This window comes from Loxodonta africana, chromosome 3 (genome assembly GCF_030014295.1).
Source record: "Loxodonta africana isolate mLoxAfr1 chromosome 3, mLoxAfr1.hap2, whole genome shotgun sequence".
Taxonomy (NCBI): domain Eukaryota; kingdom Metazoa; phylum Chordata; class Mammalia; order Proboscidea; family Elephantidae; genus Loxodonta; species Loxodonta africana.
In genome coordinates this window covers 7,224,967-7,240,709 of record NC_087344.1, presented here as the reverse complement: position 1 = coordinate 7,240,709, position 15,743 = coordinate 7,224,967, and the positions used below count along the sequence as shown (strand labels likewise).

The 15,743-nt window shown below is 55.2% G+C and overlaps 1 protein-coding gene and 1 long non-coding RNA gene across 2 annotated transcripts; one reads left to right on the top strand and one right to left on the bottom strand.

Moving 5' to 3' along the window:
* Window positions 1-311: 311 nt before the first annotated feature.
* On the top strand, window positions 312-6,725 carry LOC111748437 (uncharacterized). Its single transcript, XR_002784158.2, has 2 exons — window positions 312-3,847; window positions 3,994-6,725. It is a non-coding gene; the product is annotated as an uncharacterized LOC111748437 (long non-coding RNA).
* A 682-nt stretch (window positions 6,726-7,407) lies between these two features.
* FEM1A (fem-1 homolog A) lies at window positions 7,408-15,430 on the bottom strand. The gene has a single exon (XM_010601045.3). It carries the CDS (start codon window positions 15,293-15,295, stop codon window positions 13,277-13,279), a length of 2,019 nt encoding a protein of 672 aa, XP_010599347.2. The 5' UTR covers window positions 15,296-15,430; the 3' UTR covers window positions 7,408-13,276.
* Window positions 15,431-15,743: the final 313 nt, after the last annotated feature.

The following is a 15,743-nucleotide window of genomic DNA, read 5'->3' as shown; positions in this document are numbered from 1 at the left end:
CATGAAATGAGGAAGCAAGATAATTTTAGAAACGGAAGAGACTTCTGAAGGAACAACCAGGCCGAGGTGACTCAGAGAGCGTCTCAGGGTTTCCGGGGGAAGAACTTCAGTGTGGTGGGGAGGGCGTCTCTGAGCAGGTGGCTTTGAAGCTGAGACCTGGAGGAAGAGAAGGGAAGAGAAGGTGGTGGGAGTGGTGTGCGGGGGGAGGGTTCAGGACACAGGAAACAGCTGTGCAAAGGCCTTGAGGCATAGCTGTGCCTGGTGAGTTGGAGGAACAGTGAGGAGGCCCAAGTGGCTGGAGCCGGGTGAGCGAGGTGGAGAGAGGAGGGGAGGGCAGAGAGGGGATGGGGCAGGTCTTGCAGGGCCCTGTGAGAGGTGGGAGCCCTGGAGGGCTGTGAGCAGCGGAGGGAGGGGCCCTGACTCAGGTGTTCACAGGCGCCCTCTGGCTGCTGCGGAGGGAACAGACTGGGGCGGGGTGAGGGCGGGAGCCTGGGACCAGGTTGGAGCCCACTGCCCTGGTCCAGGTGGGCGATGAAGCAGCCGGACCAGTTGGAGGCAGAGGAGGAGAGCAGCCGGCGTGTTTGAGATGTGTTATTTCTATAGAACCCTCTCCTGTTCCTTAACGCGGCTGGACAAGAATTCTGCCAGCAACTCTTCACCTGCCCCAGGTCAGAAGAGCCAGGTTCCGCCCCCTCTTCACCCCTGAGATGCTGTGGGACTTGGGGCAAGTCGCAACCCTTCTCTGGGCTTCCTCTTCCCCATCTGTGTGGTGGACCCAGTGACCTCGGGTCTGGAACTCTGATTCCTACGCCCCCTGTGCCACCCCAGCTCAGCTGCAGAGAAGGATCATTTTGACGGCGCCCATGGCCTGAGGGTCTGCTCATGGGGTCCCTAGGCCCTGGGCTGAGGACTTTACACCCTGACAAGCTTGTTCATCCTCCTAACAGCCCCAAGAGGCCCTGGCTGGGTGACACAAATGGCTCAGCACTTGACTACTGGCCAAAAGGTTGGTGGTTTGAACCCACCCAGGAATGCCTTAGAGGAAAAGCCTGGCAATCTGCTTCTGAAAGATCAAGGCCTTGAAAACCCTATGGAACATAGTTCTACTCTGATACACTTGGGGTCGCCGTGAGTCAGAATCGACTTGATTCGATGGCAGCTAAAAACCACAAGAACCAACACCTCCAGGAGCTAGGAACCATCGTTATCCCCAATTTACAGATGAGGAAACTGAGGCTCAGAAAGGCAAAGTCACTTGTCCAGGATCACACAGCCAAGTAAGGACCTACGGGGGCAGGAGAAGGAGCTGGACCTTCTCTACTGGGTTCTAGTCCATATGGACGAATTTATTGCCCCTGTTATTTTGTTCTCAGAGCTATTCTTGTTCATTTCGTTATGTGTTAACTGTGTGGTTTCTCTCTCCTGTGGGACTGGGATATCTGAGAGGGCAGCGGAGGGGCCTGTGCTGGTCAGCTGTGTTTCCAGGACCCCAGCACAGGGTGTAGCATACCGTAGGTGCTCAGTAAATTAATTTTCTGCAGTATATGAGCACCTACTGTGTGCAGGCCCAGCGCTGGGCTCTGGGGACACACAGATCTGCTCTCCGCCTTTGTCGAGGTCTTTGGGCCCTGGGGAGGGTGTTGATTCATGCATTTATGTATTTCACCAACACTTGTTGACCTCCTATTATGTGCAGGCCCTGTGACCCAGCAGTGACCCCGCAGAGACCACACTAGTGGCCACGAAAACCATACTCTGTCTTCTCGGGGCTTAGGCTGTTACGAGGTGATCAGGGCTGTGATGGGGAAGTGCAAGGCCCTGTGGGAGCCCAGAGGGGGCCTGTGGCCAGCCTGGGGGAGATCGTGGGAAGCTTCTGGAAGGAACAAGTGAGCTGAGTTCTGGTGTATAAGTCAGAATGAGCCATCGACAGGGAAGAATGTTCTAGAAAGCATGGGCAAAAGCCTAGGGGGGAGACTGCACAGGGTAGGGCATTCAGGATCCTGAAAGCAATTGCAACCAAAAAACAAACAAACAAACCCCTTGCCAACAAGTCGATTCGGACTCCGAGCAACCCTACCCACAACAGAATGAAACACTGCCCAGTCCTGCGCCGTCCTCACAGTCATTGCTGTGTTTGAGCCCATTGTTGCAGCCACTCTGTCAGTCCATCTCCCGAGGGTCTTCTTCTCTCACTGACCCTCTACTTTACCAAGCATGGTGTCCTTCTCCAGGGACTTGTCCCTCCTGACAACATGTCCAAAATACATGGGACAAAGTCTCACCATCCTCACTTCCAAGGAGCATTCTGGCTGCATTTCTTCCAAGATAGATTTGTTAGTCCGTGGCGTAAACAACTGCCAAAACCAAAAACCAAACCCAGTGCCGTCAAGTCGCAGGCGGCCCCAATTTTCGGGAGTCTGGGGGAAGGTGTGTGTGTGTGATGTCAGCTATAACTCACATCTGCCCAGCGCTCCCTGGGCGGAGGGGTGTGTGTGTGTGTGTGGTGTGTGTGTGGTGTGTGCGGTGTGTGTGAGGTGTGTGTGCAGTGTGGTGTGTGTGGTGTGTGTGCAGTGTGGTGTGTGCGGTGTGTGTGCAGTGTGTGTGGTGTGTGCAGTGTGAGATGTGTGGTGTGTGTGATGTGTGTGCGGTGTGTGTGTGGTGTGTGCGTGTGGTGTGTGTGTGTGGTGTGTGTGCGGTGGGTGTGCGGTGTATGTGTGGTGTGCGTGTGGTGGGTGCGTGTGATGTGTGTGGTGTGTGTGTGCGATGTGCGTGTGGTGTGTGTGATGTATGTGGTGTGGTGTGGGTGTGCGGTGGGTGTGCGGTGTGTGTGGTGTGCGTGTGGTGGGTGCATGTGATGTGTGTGGTGTGTGCGTGTGGTGTGTGTGTGGTGTGTGATGTTTGTAGTGTGGTGTGGGTGTGTGGTGGGTGTGTGGTGTGTGATGTGTGTGTGGTGTGTGGTGTGTGGTGTGTGTGTGAGGTGTGTGTGCAGTGTGTGTGGTGTGCGGTGTGAAGTGTGTTGTGTGTGGTGTGCGCGTGTGGTGTGTGTGGTGTGTGTGTGGTGGGTGTGTGTGGTGGGTGAGTGATGTGTGTGGTGTGTGCGTGTGGTGTGTGTGATGTGTGTGGTGTGGTCTGTGTGTGGTGGGTGTGTGGTGGGTGATGTGGTGAGTGATGTGCTGAGTGTGTGAGGTGTGTGTGTGGTGTGTGTGATGTGTGCGTGGTGTGTGTGTGGTGTGTGTGCGGTGTGTTTGTGGTCTGTGTGTGTGATGTTAGCTATAACTCACATCTCCCCAGCGCTCCCTGGGGGGAGGGGTGTGTGTGTGTGCGTGGTGTGTGCGTGGTGTGCGCGTGGTGTGTGTGGTGTGTGTGTATGATGTGTGTGTGGTGTGGTGGTGTGTGTGGTGTGTGTGTGTGTTTGTGTGTGTGGTGGGTGGTGTGTGTGTGTATGGAGTATGTGTGTGATGTCAGCTATAATTCATATTGCCCCAGCGCTCCCTGGGAGGAGGGGTGTGGTGTGTGTGTGTGTGTGTGTGTGTGTGTGTGTGTGTGGTTTCAGCTACAAGTCATGTTGCCCCAGCGACCCCTGGTGGCCATCCCCAGCTCTGAGGCCAGCGGGCTCCACATGGCCAGGTGAGTTTCTGGGTGTTTCCTGGGGGAAATCCCATGTCCCCTGCAAGCAAAACAACCTAAAAGAAAAATAAGGGGGGGAAAATGTTTCCCTTCCTTAGGAGCTGTGGGACGTGAGTACACAATGGACGATTCACTTTCGGAGATCAACAAGCTCACAGCTAGACCAGGCGGGGCAGCTGTATCCCGGGTTGGAAGTGTTCCGTTTCTGGGATGTTTGAAGGTACTTTACAAACGTCCTCCTGCTCTCTGGGCCCAGAGAGGGTGGTGATCTGTCAGCGTCACACAGCACGTGCGCAGAGGGCGTGACCGGGGCCGACCTGAATGGCGCTGGGTTTGAATTGTCAATATTCTTTATCTCCGATACAGTGTGGTTGTCCCACTTCCGGCGAGACCCCAAGGAGGTGATGGGACCCACCAAGCAATTCGGCACCCTGCACAAAGACACAGTCAGCATATGCGTATTTAAAATCATTTTCTGAACAGGGAATACATTCGAGTGGTTCAAAATTTAAAATCCTCCAAAGAGGAGTCAGAGTACAATTTCCCTCCTTCCTCTGTCCCCAGCCACTCAGGTCTCCTTCCTAGACACAACCAGAGTGACCGGTTTGTGTCCCAACTTCCCCAGCCTGTCCTCCCCGCGGCAGCCAGAGGGCGCCCGTGAGCACCGGAGTCAGGGCCAGTCCCTCCTCTGCTCACAGCCCTCCGGGGCTCCCACCTCCCTGGGGTAAAAGCCCACGTCCTCCCCGAGGCCCACAGGGCCCTGCACGCCCTGCCCCGTTCCTTCTCTCCCCTCCCCACCTTCTCTCTCCTCCTTGCTCACTCCGCTTCAGGCACACGGGGCTCCTCGCTGTTCTCCAATTTGCTGCCCCAGGGCCTTTGCATCGGATGTACCGTTTGCCTGGAATGCCCTCCCCCAGATCTCCCCACAGCAGCCTTCCTAGGTTTCTTCAGGTCTCTCCTCAAATGTCACCTTCTCAGTGGGGGCTTCTCTGAGCACCCCATTCACAATTGCACCCACCCAGCTCCCTACTCTGCTCTGTTTACAGAGCACATAGCACTTAGCTGGCAGGACGAACATGATTCACTAGTTTACTGTGCACATTACGCCTGCCTTCTCCATGAAGCCAGGGATTCTGCCTGTGTACATCACCGCTGGATCTCAGTGTCTGGCATACAGTAGGTGCTCAATGGATGTTTGTTGAATTAATGCTCAAGTCTGCTTTTACCTTTAAAAACAAAAACTTTTGATGCCATGTTCCCTGCCCCCTGCCAGCTGGTTCATTAAAGAGCCTGTGTTAAACGCCGACTGTATGCCAGGGGACACAGATGGCAGGGGACACTGCTGTGACTAAGATCATTTCCCTGCCCTTAGGGTTCACAGCTCTGTGTGGAAGATATACATCTGAGCGGGGGGTCACAACCAGGGTGACCAGGGCTGTGATGGGGGCATGCAGAGGGCATTATGGGGCCCCGGCATTATGAACCCCCCCCAGGAATCAGGGGAGGCTTCCTGGAGGAGGAGGCAGAGCTTGAGACTCAAGGGAACAAAGGATCCACCAGACAGAGCGTACAACACAGGAGGAGTCTCCGTAGTGGGAGGGAGCATGGCCCTTCAAGGGACGAAAAGGAGCCAGTGCGGGTGAACTGGGTATAGGAAGGACTTGGGTCCCGCCACCTGGAAGGCAGCGACGCGGCAGTTATCTGTGGGGCCCAGAGAGCGCTGCAGTGAGCAGATAGCACCACCAGAGGGCGCTGCTGGATAGACGTTCCAGCCTCACTCCTTGCCTGGGGCTGAGAAGGCCGGCTTCCTCTTCCCGAGCCTGCAGAGGGACTGGGACGCCCAAAGTGTGTCAAGTTCCAGGCCTGCCAACAGCCCCCTCTCCCCGCTCACAATTCCAACCTATGTAACAACAACTCACTACTATTTTTAGATAATTTTATATAACTAAATTAGCAATGAAATAATTTTAATAATGGTGTATTAATAACACTTCCCCTTAATAGGGCCTTGACTGTTTCCCAGGCCCTGTACTAGGCAGTTTTCATGCAACATCTCCCTGAATTGTTAGATCACAGTTCACCCTGTTTCACATCGGGGAAAACTGAGGCTCCAAGAGGTGGCTTCGCTTTCCAAGGTTACATGGCGAGACTGCGGAGCTGGGACTAGGGCTGTCAAGGAACCCAGGGCACAGGGTTTAACAGGGCGTTGGCCCTTGGGGTCTGTGGAAATGGTTTATCTCACACTGTTGTCTGCAGCCTGGGACCAAAGCCCAGAGAGGGCAGGCAGCTCCCTGAGGACACACAGCATGTCATCGTAGTCCTACCCAGTGCTCGCAGCATCTTCTCCCAGCCCTGGGCCTCACCAGGGCCATCCCCAAGTGCCCCTGGGCAGGGATCTTTTATTTTTAACCTGTTCAGTAGCCTTTTTATAGCCCTGGGAGGCGGCCACGGTTTCCAGTTTCTAGGGAAGCTTTGGAAATGTTCTCTTCTCGAGAAAAGAAGCTGCCTGAGGCTTCTCAGGGGAATGTGGCCCAATGGCCTCTCGTCCCTGGGCTCTGTCCCAACTGGACAGACCCCACAGACCCCGCTGCAGGCTCTTGCTCCCCTCTGTGCCTGCCCCTGCCTTCAGGGATCACAGCTGTGTGTGGGAGACAGACACGTGAACAGAGGGTCGGGGTGACCGGGGCTGTGATGGGGGGCTTAGAGGGCACCATGGGAGCCTGGGGAGGTATCTGAACCCACTTAGGAATCAGAGGAGGCTTTCTGGAGGAGGAGGCAGAGCTTCAAGCTCAAGGGAAGGAAAGATTCCCTGCTTGGCGCTTGGCTGGAAGTAGCGTGGTAGGCTGGGTCACTCCCTCCCTGGATGCAGTGTGGCCTTGGCCTGTCCCCACCGTCCCTGGCCCTCAGAATCCACACCAGTCAGCTGGGGCTGAGACGCTCACTGGTATCCGGCTGTTTCCCAAACTTGTGTTTCCCATGTGGGGTCCCTATTATCTTGGCTGGCAGTTCTGTACTCCTGTTTGCTTTATTTCCTATTACTGGAGTCATTCAATGGTTTTCTTTAAATAAGCTTTAAAATAAACTTGTTCTTTCCCAGAGTTCGATAGTGATAATAGTTGCACAGGTGTCCCTGGGTGGTGCAAACAGTTAAGCACTCAACTACTAACTGAAAGATTGGTGGTTAGAACCCACCCGGAGGCAACTCAGAAGAAAGGCCTGGTGAGCTGCTTCCGAAAGCTCACAGCCTTGAAAATCCTATGGAGCAGTTCTACTCTGACACACATGGGGTCAACTCCGCAGCAACTGGTTCGATTTTGGTTTGGGTGGTAGAGAATGGTTGGGGGTGGCTCTTTAGATAATCTGGGAGGGCTTCCTGGAGGAGGTGGCATTGGCTCCAGATCACTGCCTAATAGGCTTTAATGGAGGACATAAAGGCAGAGGAAGGGAGGGAAGGAGGGCACACTGGCTGATCTCCAATGTCCTGTTTGATGCTGAGATTCGATGTCTCTTCTGTGACAGGACACACAGCTGCTGGTGCCAGTGGAGGGCACATTTCTTTCCAAGGGGTGGTGCTGGCCACACTGGTGCCAGGTCTTGCCTAACACTTGTGATGAAAACTACTTCGTTGAACCACCCTTTTTTTTTTGTAGTCCTAACGGAATCTCCCCACTGGAATCCACTCCCTCCCCACCCTGCCTCTGGGGACACATAGCCCCAGGGGCCGGTCACCTCACCTCTTTGGCCTGTGATGTGACTCCGAGCGGAGCTATCTTTAAACTCAGGCCGGGACGCTCTGCTCCCCTCCCCATAAACACTGCTCGGATGACAGTCCTGGAATCCCATGGGGGTGGCAGGTGCCAGGGCACTGCAGTGTCTGCCAGGCCCTCCAGGCCCTTCCCGTGTCCTCTGTGGCTGTTCCAGGCAGTCGAAGGAGAAGGCAAACTCTTGGAGACCAGAGACATTCACTCATTCACTCAACACATATTTACAGGACACCTAGCATGTGCTGAAGGAGTCCTGGTGGCTCAGCAGTTAAGTCCTCGGCTGCTGACTAGAAGGTTAGTGGTTTGAACCCACTCAGCAGCTCTGCTGAAGAAAGACCTGGCGATCTGCTCCCATAAAGGTCACAGCCTAGGAAGCCCTATTAAGACAGAGGTCCTGAGGCTGTGGAAAATTCCATTGCCTCAGGAAGCTTGCTTGGCATGCCCCGTGGCTTTATATTAAAATCCTAGTTCCCCTCTCCATAACTGCTGCCCAAAACGAGAGGAAATTGGTGGAAACTGGTTTAGGTGCCATGTTGATATTCAGGACAACCTTTTAGACCTCATACACAGTGACTTCCCTACCTCGGGGTGGAGTTTAACCACCATTGTCTGGACACACGATGCATAAAGTTATATGAAACTCCATTGTGCCCGTGGAGTGTGATTACGAGTATTGCTCATGTAACTCGTATGAACTTCCTACTTGTAAATCCCTTAAAAGTAACCTTTCCCCTTACCCTGGTGGAGCAGTCTTGGCAGCAGCAGCCCCAACTGTTTCCTTTTCTTGCACAATGAAATAAAAGTGCCTTTCCACTTTCCCACCTCAGCCTCTCGCTTATTGACTGAGACTAGTCGTGCTGAGCAGAACCTGGGGTTTCCACCTGGCAACACTATCGGGCAGTTCTCCTCTGCCACGTGGGGTGGCCATGAGTCGGAATCGACTTGATGGCATCTAACAACAGTGTGTGTCAGGCCCCGGACTGGGCACTGGTGACACAGAGGTGACCAACACAGACCTTGCAGAGCTCTTGGTCTCACACAGAGAGGAAGGCACTAACCAAGTAGGTAAGTGAACAAGTGAACTTCAGGCCCTGACTTCAGTTCCGTGGAGAGAAGGAAGCAGGTGGGGGGTGATGGTGAGTGGGGGGATGATGTCCCCCATGAAGACTGGGGTGAGCTGCAGGATTTTGAAACCCTCAAACCTGGCTTAGCTCAACACCGATGCATCCTAGCTGGTTAAGCTTGCGCAAGCCCCTTCCCCTCTCTGAGCCTCAGTCTCCTCTAAGTAACCTGGTTTTCACCCTGGCTGTGTGGCCTTGAGCAGCTACTTGACCTCTCTGAGCCTGTTTTTTTCTTCATTGATAAATTACAAGTAATAATTTTATTACTGTAGACTTTTTTGCTGCCTTCTAAGCATATATTCCCCATTTTATAGGTATTTGGAAATTTCTGGAGGATGAATGCTTTGATACAGTGTTATGTCTTATGATGTGTAAAAGCAGGTGGCTTAATGGACAGTCTGCTTAGTTAGAACATGGTTCAAATCAGTACTTTAATAGGTGCAGGCACTTGTCGCCAGTTGCCATTGATTCTGACTCATGGCGACCCCATGTGTGTCAGTACAATTGTGCTCCATAGAATTTTCAAGGGCTGCAACCTTTCTAAAGTGGTTTGCCAGGCCTTTCTTCTGAGGCCCTTTAGGTGGGTTTGAACCGGCAACGTTTCAGCTAGTAGTTGAGTGCTTAACCTTTTGCTTGACCCAGAGACTCCTTATTCCCCCATTTTATAGTAACTCCAATTTCCTTTGGACCAAGTTGTTCTGGAGAGGGGGACTCCACCCACCTCCCCTGTGCCAAGGTGACCCAGGCTGAGGCCAATCAACACATCCCATTCCTGGGCTACTGTGATTGGTTCAGAGATGGACACGTGACCCAATTTGGCCCAATCAGTGTGAATATCAGGATGTTTGCCGGGAAGAGGGGGCTGGGGGAAGACCTTCCACTGCTGGAGGTGGACAAGGGAAGCGTGGCCTCCTTCCTGCTGGCTGCCAACTTGCACCCCCTGAGCAGCCAGTTTATTGGTAACAATTTTGACCTCCTGGATCACCTTTCACCTGAAACCAGACTTTAAGATGGCCTTCATTACAGGTTATGAGGCCAAAGTTACAATTTTCAGGTATGAGTTTTTAAAGCAAGTTTTAGCCCAGGTAACTTTTCCCCTTGAGCTACTTGCTGGGGCAAGGGGCCAGTGATTCTGGTAGACCCAGAAGGGGAAAAGACACTCAGGATTTCTCAGGTTGTAGAGCAAAGATGGAAGGCGATCATTTCCTCATTGTATGGGCAGACAGCCCCTCCCAAGTGGGCCATTTGCCCTGTGGACTGAGGAGCTTGTGCCAAATCAGCACGAAAATGCAGGGAAAGGGAACCCAAGTTCCTGGCCTTTGAGATGCTCTCGTATTTATTTCCCCAAACTCCTGTGGGATGGAGAGTACGCACAGACATGGAGTCAGACAAACCCGGGTTCCAATCCGGGCTCTTTCCCAATGTGCTCCGTCCTTTGCCACGCTGATAGCCGCAGTTCCCCCCACTTGCAAAACAGGAAGGCTAATACCTGCTTATCATGTAGGGTTGTCGAGAGCAGTACACGAGGCACCACTTTTAAGAGCTCAGAACGTGCCCGGCACAAGTATGGACTCAAATGTTTGCCAGCCCGTGTGTCTCCTAGGAGACTGTTCTGGGGCCGGCTGATTTCAAACCCTGTCCTTTCATGCAATGATAAATTCCTACTAGGGCTGAGTAGTTTAAGGGCCCTGAGTGAAATGAGACGGCAGCCGCGTGAAACCAGGAGACAGAATTCTCCAACCCATGCATGACAGGAGGCGCGAAGTCCCTGCACACAGCCTGTCCCTGCTGTGACAGGAGGCGGAAGTGATCTCGGGGAAAACCAGTGCTGTCATTTACCATTAGCGGGTCAGGAACAGTGCCCGGCATGTGGCGGCTATTCAGTAAGCTGCTGTTCAGTCAACTGAACGTCGGGTCAGTGGTTCTTTTTGGTAGTTTTGACGATACTGATAGGGCGAAAAGCAGGACTTAAGAATTCCCAGGTTTACACAACTGAGATGGCAGAATAAAGGGAAACCCTGTCGCCGTGGAGTTGACTGGGACTCATGGCAACCCCATGAGTATCAGAGTAGGGCTGTGCTCCGTAGATTTTTCAATGGCTGAGTTTTCAGAAGTAGATTGCCAGGCCTTTCTACCAGGGCACCTCTGGGTGGACTCGAACCCAGAGGTGCAGCTGGACCCGTTCACTCTTTGCACCACCAGAGAGTCTGAATAAAGGAAAAGGCATGGGTATTTTCCTCTTAAAGCTCAATGAGCTCTAGGAAATCCACCAAGTCCAGAGACGTCAACTTCATGGTCACAACACTCCACTGAATGGGCCGCCTGTGTCTCACTCAGAGCAAGGGTGTTTGCCCAAAAGCCTGGCACAGAGCCGTCCTCAGGCTCCATCTCCCTTGTTAGGGCATTTTCCAGGTTCCTTAACCCTTCTTTGCCTTTAAAAAGAATCAAGGTGCCTTTATTTATTTTTTTTCCTGTGTCAACTCTACCCCAAAGCAGGCGTTTAAACTAAAATACTTCTTTTTTTTCCCTTTGCCAGTAATGCACCATATTCAAAGGAAATCTTAACAAAGCTCACTGCACGACAAGAAACTGCTCTTGTGGCAGAGGGTGGCCCCAAGGCGTATCTTCCACTTGGAACTGGGTCAGGTGCACGGCTCATGGCGACCCCGTGCATGCACAGCAGAACTGCTCCACAGGGTCTTCAAAGCTCTGAGCTATGGGAAGCTGATCACCAGGCCTGTCTTCCGAGGCACCTCTGGGTAGGTTCGAACCACCAACCTTTTGGCTAGGAGCTGAGCACTTAACCGTTTGCACCACCCGGGGACACCTCATCTTCCATTTGGACCAACACCATGGACGTTTACAGGGTTTATGCTTGGCTACTAATCGAAAGGTTGATGGTTCAAACCCAGCCAGTGGCTCTGAGGGAATAAAAAGCCCGTACAGTCTACTTCAGGAAAGATTACAGCCAAGAAAACACTATGGAGCTGTTCTATTCTGTACATGTGGGGTCACCACGAGTTGGATCAACTCGAGGACAAGTTTTGCACACACTGCACGGCCTCTCCCCGCCCTCCCCCCAGCCACCAGCTGCCAGGCGATTCTCTCCCGTGATCTTCTCACGATTTAAAGACCAGAGCCCAGACTCCTAAGTGAACCCGTCTCGTTTCTTTATTCTGTGCTTTGGAAGGGGCGGTGTTCCCGCCCTGACGGAAGTGAAAACCTTGTCTTGCAAATAAATAATTTCCTAACGAACACTGCAAACCCAAACAACAAGCGCTCGTTTCCTTAAAGGGCCAGAGCAGCCAAGGCCCCGTTTCAGCTTCCGCTGGCCTGGCCGCAGCTACCCGCCACGGGGCTGCCAGAGAGGTGCTGTGTCGGAGCGCCACTCCCGGACCTGGCCTTCCTCCTGGGCGGCCGGGGCAGCTGTTGGCCGTCTGCTGTGCACCGTCCTCCCAGGCGCCCAGAAACCTGCTGCTGCCTGCCAAGGGACAGACAGCATTGCCCCTGAGAACAGTCTCACTGTGGCAGCTTCCCCAGCACTGACACGTTACCCTGAGAAGGGGGAATGGAGGTTTGGTACGAGCTGGAGCTGACAACTTATCCCTGACCGTCCTAGCCCGCTGGCTTCTTGAATTCATGCTGTTCTCCTCTCAGGAAGGCTCCATTCAAGGGCTCAGGGCTGCTGAAAAACGGCTAGAGCCACTTGGGGGAAATCTGGCCCACAGCCGCAACCCGATGTTCTTGGACGTGGGCTTGGGAAGCTGAAGGGGCCTGTCGTTTCATTCAGAAACCTAAAGCCACCATGCTCTCTCTCACTGGGTGGAAAATGGTTGTCAAGCCTGGCTTCCTCGGAAACTGGCCTGATGCTTGCTTGGAAAAAATAATTCTAATGCAGATGGCAGGTTGGGAGGTCCAATGAAAAGGCCAAAAAGTGATGTTTTAAAAAATGTACGGTTGCCCAAGTTTTAGGGACTAGTACCACGGATGTCTGCCTCCCTCACACCACAAAGCATGTGCCAACTGCCTTAGCCATCTTGGGCCCAGCGAACCCCTCACCGCTTGAAATGCACTTAAGTCCAACAAACAAAATTCTTAGAAGCTGGGGGCAAACTCTCAGGACTCCTGTGTAATAACACTGGTAACCTGCCCACTTGTCAGATAAACAAAACACCAAACCCACCGCAAGCTTGGCAAGGGGCAGGCTGCCCTCTGCTGAGCACCCTCCCGCCCGGCACGGCCTGCTCCGTGACAACAACCTGGGAGCAGGCTGGGATCGTGCAGGGAGAAATGAGAAATGCGGGGGGGGTCTTTCTTCTTGAGTTTCCAACTTTTGCTCTGAGGAACCCCCCAGTCCTAACCCTGCATTCCGCTGCCAGTTTTATCTGACCGCGCGAGGGAGAAAGGAGGAGGAACCAACTCTCAGCTTCTTCCTGTGTTTCTAGGAAGGCAGGCAATGGCTTTGAGGCAGGCACAGGGGGTGGGTGGAAGGCCTGTCTTTTTCCAGTAAAGGATGGCTAGGTGAGCTCCTGGAGAAAGTTCGAGTACACGCTCCTGAAGGCTTTTAGCACCAACAGCTTGCTAGCTCCTTCCCTCCTCTCTCTGGAGAGGTGAAGAAGGGGAAGTGAAGGCGGAACAGCCCTTTTCTGCCAGGGCCGCCTGAAGCACGCGCCAGAAGGCCAGATGGGTACCCGCTACACTCTCTCGATTCTGTGCTCTCTCTAGATGCGAGGGCAGGGATGAGAAGGAGACCTCTTGGGCAGGTCAGTGCAACTCAATGAAAGCCTCTAGCTCTTCAGGGATGAAGCCCTTGTACGGGATCTTGTTTTTATCCAGGGCTCGGGCGGCCAGGCACTGGAGGGTCACGTAGTTGAAGGGCTGCATGGTGCTCTTGGCCAGGAGCTTCTCGTCCAGCAGCTCGTAGGCGGTCTTCTTGAAGGCGTTGGTGGCATCCATGTGGGCCCCTGCGTCTATGAGGGCGGTCATGATGGCCGGGCAGTTGTTCTGGGCAGCAATGTGCAACGGTGTGTTGTTGTCAAAGTCCCTGCTGTCAGGGTCAGCCCCGCAGCCCAGCAGCACTTTGACCACCTGGAGGGAGGGAAATCGGCCCACCGGGTAGCGGCCCACGTTCGTGGTGTCCTTGTCCACAGCCATGTGCAGAGGAGTGAAGCCGTTCTTCCCGCGGGGGGCACACTTGAGCAGCCGGTACACGGTCTGGTGCTTCAGGTGCTCCTGCTCGGGGGTGCACTCCACTTTCTCCAGCAGGTAAAGCAGATGGAGAATGATGGCCAGGGCCTTGGTGAACTGCGCTGAGTCTCCCGGCTCCTTGGGCAGCTGCAGGGCCCGTTCCACCTCCCTGACTCCTTTGCTGAGCACGCCCATGAGGTCTGCAAAGCCGATCTGGGTGCCCAGGCTCCCCTTGGCGGCCCGGTCCTGCAGGACGTAGGAGAAGAGTTCGGCGAAGGAGAGGAAGCTGCTGGCGGTCATGGGACTCAGGGGCTCCAGGTTGTTCTGCTGCATGTCCAGGGCGTACTTCCAGAGGCGGATGCAGCGCTCGAAGTTGCCAGAGTCGGCGTACACGGCGCCCCGGTAGCGGATGTAGTAGGAAGTGTCCGGGTGAGAGGGGCCAAGGATGCGCTCGCGGATCAGCAGCGCCTGCATGCGCATCTCATCCGGGTCTGTGATGAGTGCTTCCAGCTCCTCGGCAGTGTTCACCTCCCTGGAACAGTCATAGGCCAGGACCAGCTGCTGGGGCTCTGGCTTGGGCAGGTACTCACCCCCCTGGTGACGCAGCTCCATCGCACGTCTCCAGTGCTTGAGGGCGCCCAGCAGATCCCGTTTCTTATCCACATAGGTGGCTCCCAGCAATTCCAAAGCTTCCACCGCCGCTTCCCGGCTCGTGGGGCAGCAGCTTTCATAGGAATCACCATTAAGTGCTTCCTCCGGGCAGGCGCTGGCGCAATGGGCGCCCTGGGGCTGCAGGTACCCGCGGCTGGTGGAGGAGGGGCCTTTGTGGGGCAGCCCCGGCCTGGCCTCTTCTGCAGCCCCAGCAGCCTGTTCCTGGCCAGGCTGCTCCTGGATGAGGTACTCCACGATGTTGGTGTGGCCCGTCACGCTGGCCGCCAGCAGCGGCGTCATGCCGTAGCCGTCGCGCTCCATGCGGGCGTTGCAGCCCAGCAGCAGCTGCAGGATCTCCAGGCTGCCGGACTCGGCGCAGTCGTGCAGCGCCGTGTTGCCTTTGGCGCTGCGCCGGTTCACCTGGGCGCCCTGCTCCAGCAGGTAGCGGGCGATCTCACGGTGGCCCTTGTAGCAGGAGATCATGAGGCACGTGTGGCCGTGCCGGTTGGCCACCTCCAGGTCGGCCTGGTGCTCGCCCACCAGGTAGCGCACCACCTCGAGGTGCCCGTCGAAGCAGGCGGCGCGCAGGGGCGTCGAGTTGGTGCGCGTGGTGCGGTTCACCGAGGCCCCGCGGCGCAACAGGCTGCGCACCACGTCCAGGTGGCCGGCGGCCGAGGCGGCCCACAGCGGCGGCGCTCCCTCGATGGTCTCGCCATCGAAGTGCACCGAGCCGCCGGCCTCCACGCTCGCGCCGCACCGGTCCACCAGGTACTCCACCACGTCCAGGTGGCCGTAGCGGGCGGCGATGAGCAGCGGCGTCCCCCCGGTGGCCACCTCGCCCGTCAGCTCCTCCAGCTCCTCCCGGCTCCGGCCGCTAAGCAGCTTCTGAAGCAGCTGCAGCTTGCCGTCGCGGGCGGCATTGTACACGGCGGTGTGGAGGTCCATGGTCCAGGCCTCCGCCCGGCCATGTACCGGCCACTGGGGGACGGGGAGACGGCGGACTAGAGGCCAAAGCGGCCGGCCGCAACCTTTATCGTCTCCCCCGCCGCCATCTTAGGTCTCCTCGGGCGGAACAAAATGGCGGCCACGGCCTGGCACCGTCGGTGAGGCAGCGCGCGCAGGGAAACGTAGTCCGCTGAGCCGGCCCGCTCCATAGGACAGAGAAGGAAGGGTGAGGGCTCAAAACTGCATCTCCCAGAAGGCCGCGTGCCGACTTCGGCGAACTGTGGGCACGGTGCATGACGGGAATTGTTGTTCTAATTACAAATGATTGCTGCGAAAACTAGCAAGGCAAGAACTAAAATTCCCGTCATGCAGTGCGACAACGCTTTCTCACGGAACCAGGGGCGATTTGGTGATGTACTTCCTGCGGCTGTCACTGCACTGGAGCCGA

What these genes read in the sequence shown, in the direction of transcription:
- FEM1A (XM_010601045.3), bottom strand. Translation starts at nt 15,295, where the DNA reads ATGGACCTCCACACCGCCGTGTACAATGCCGCCCGCGACGGCAAGCTG.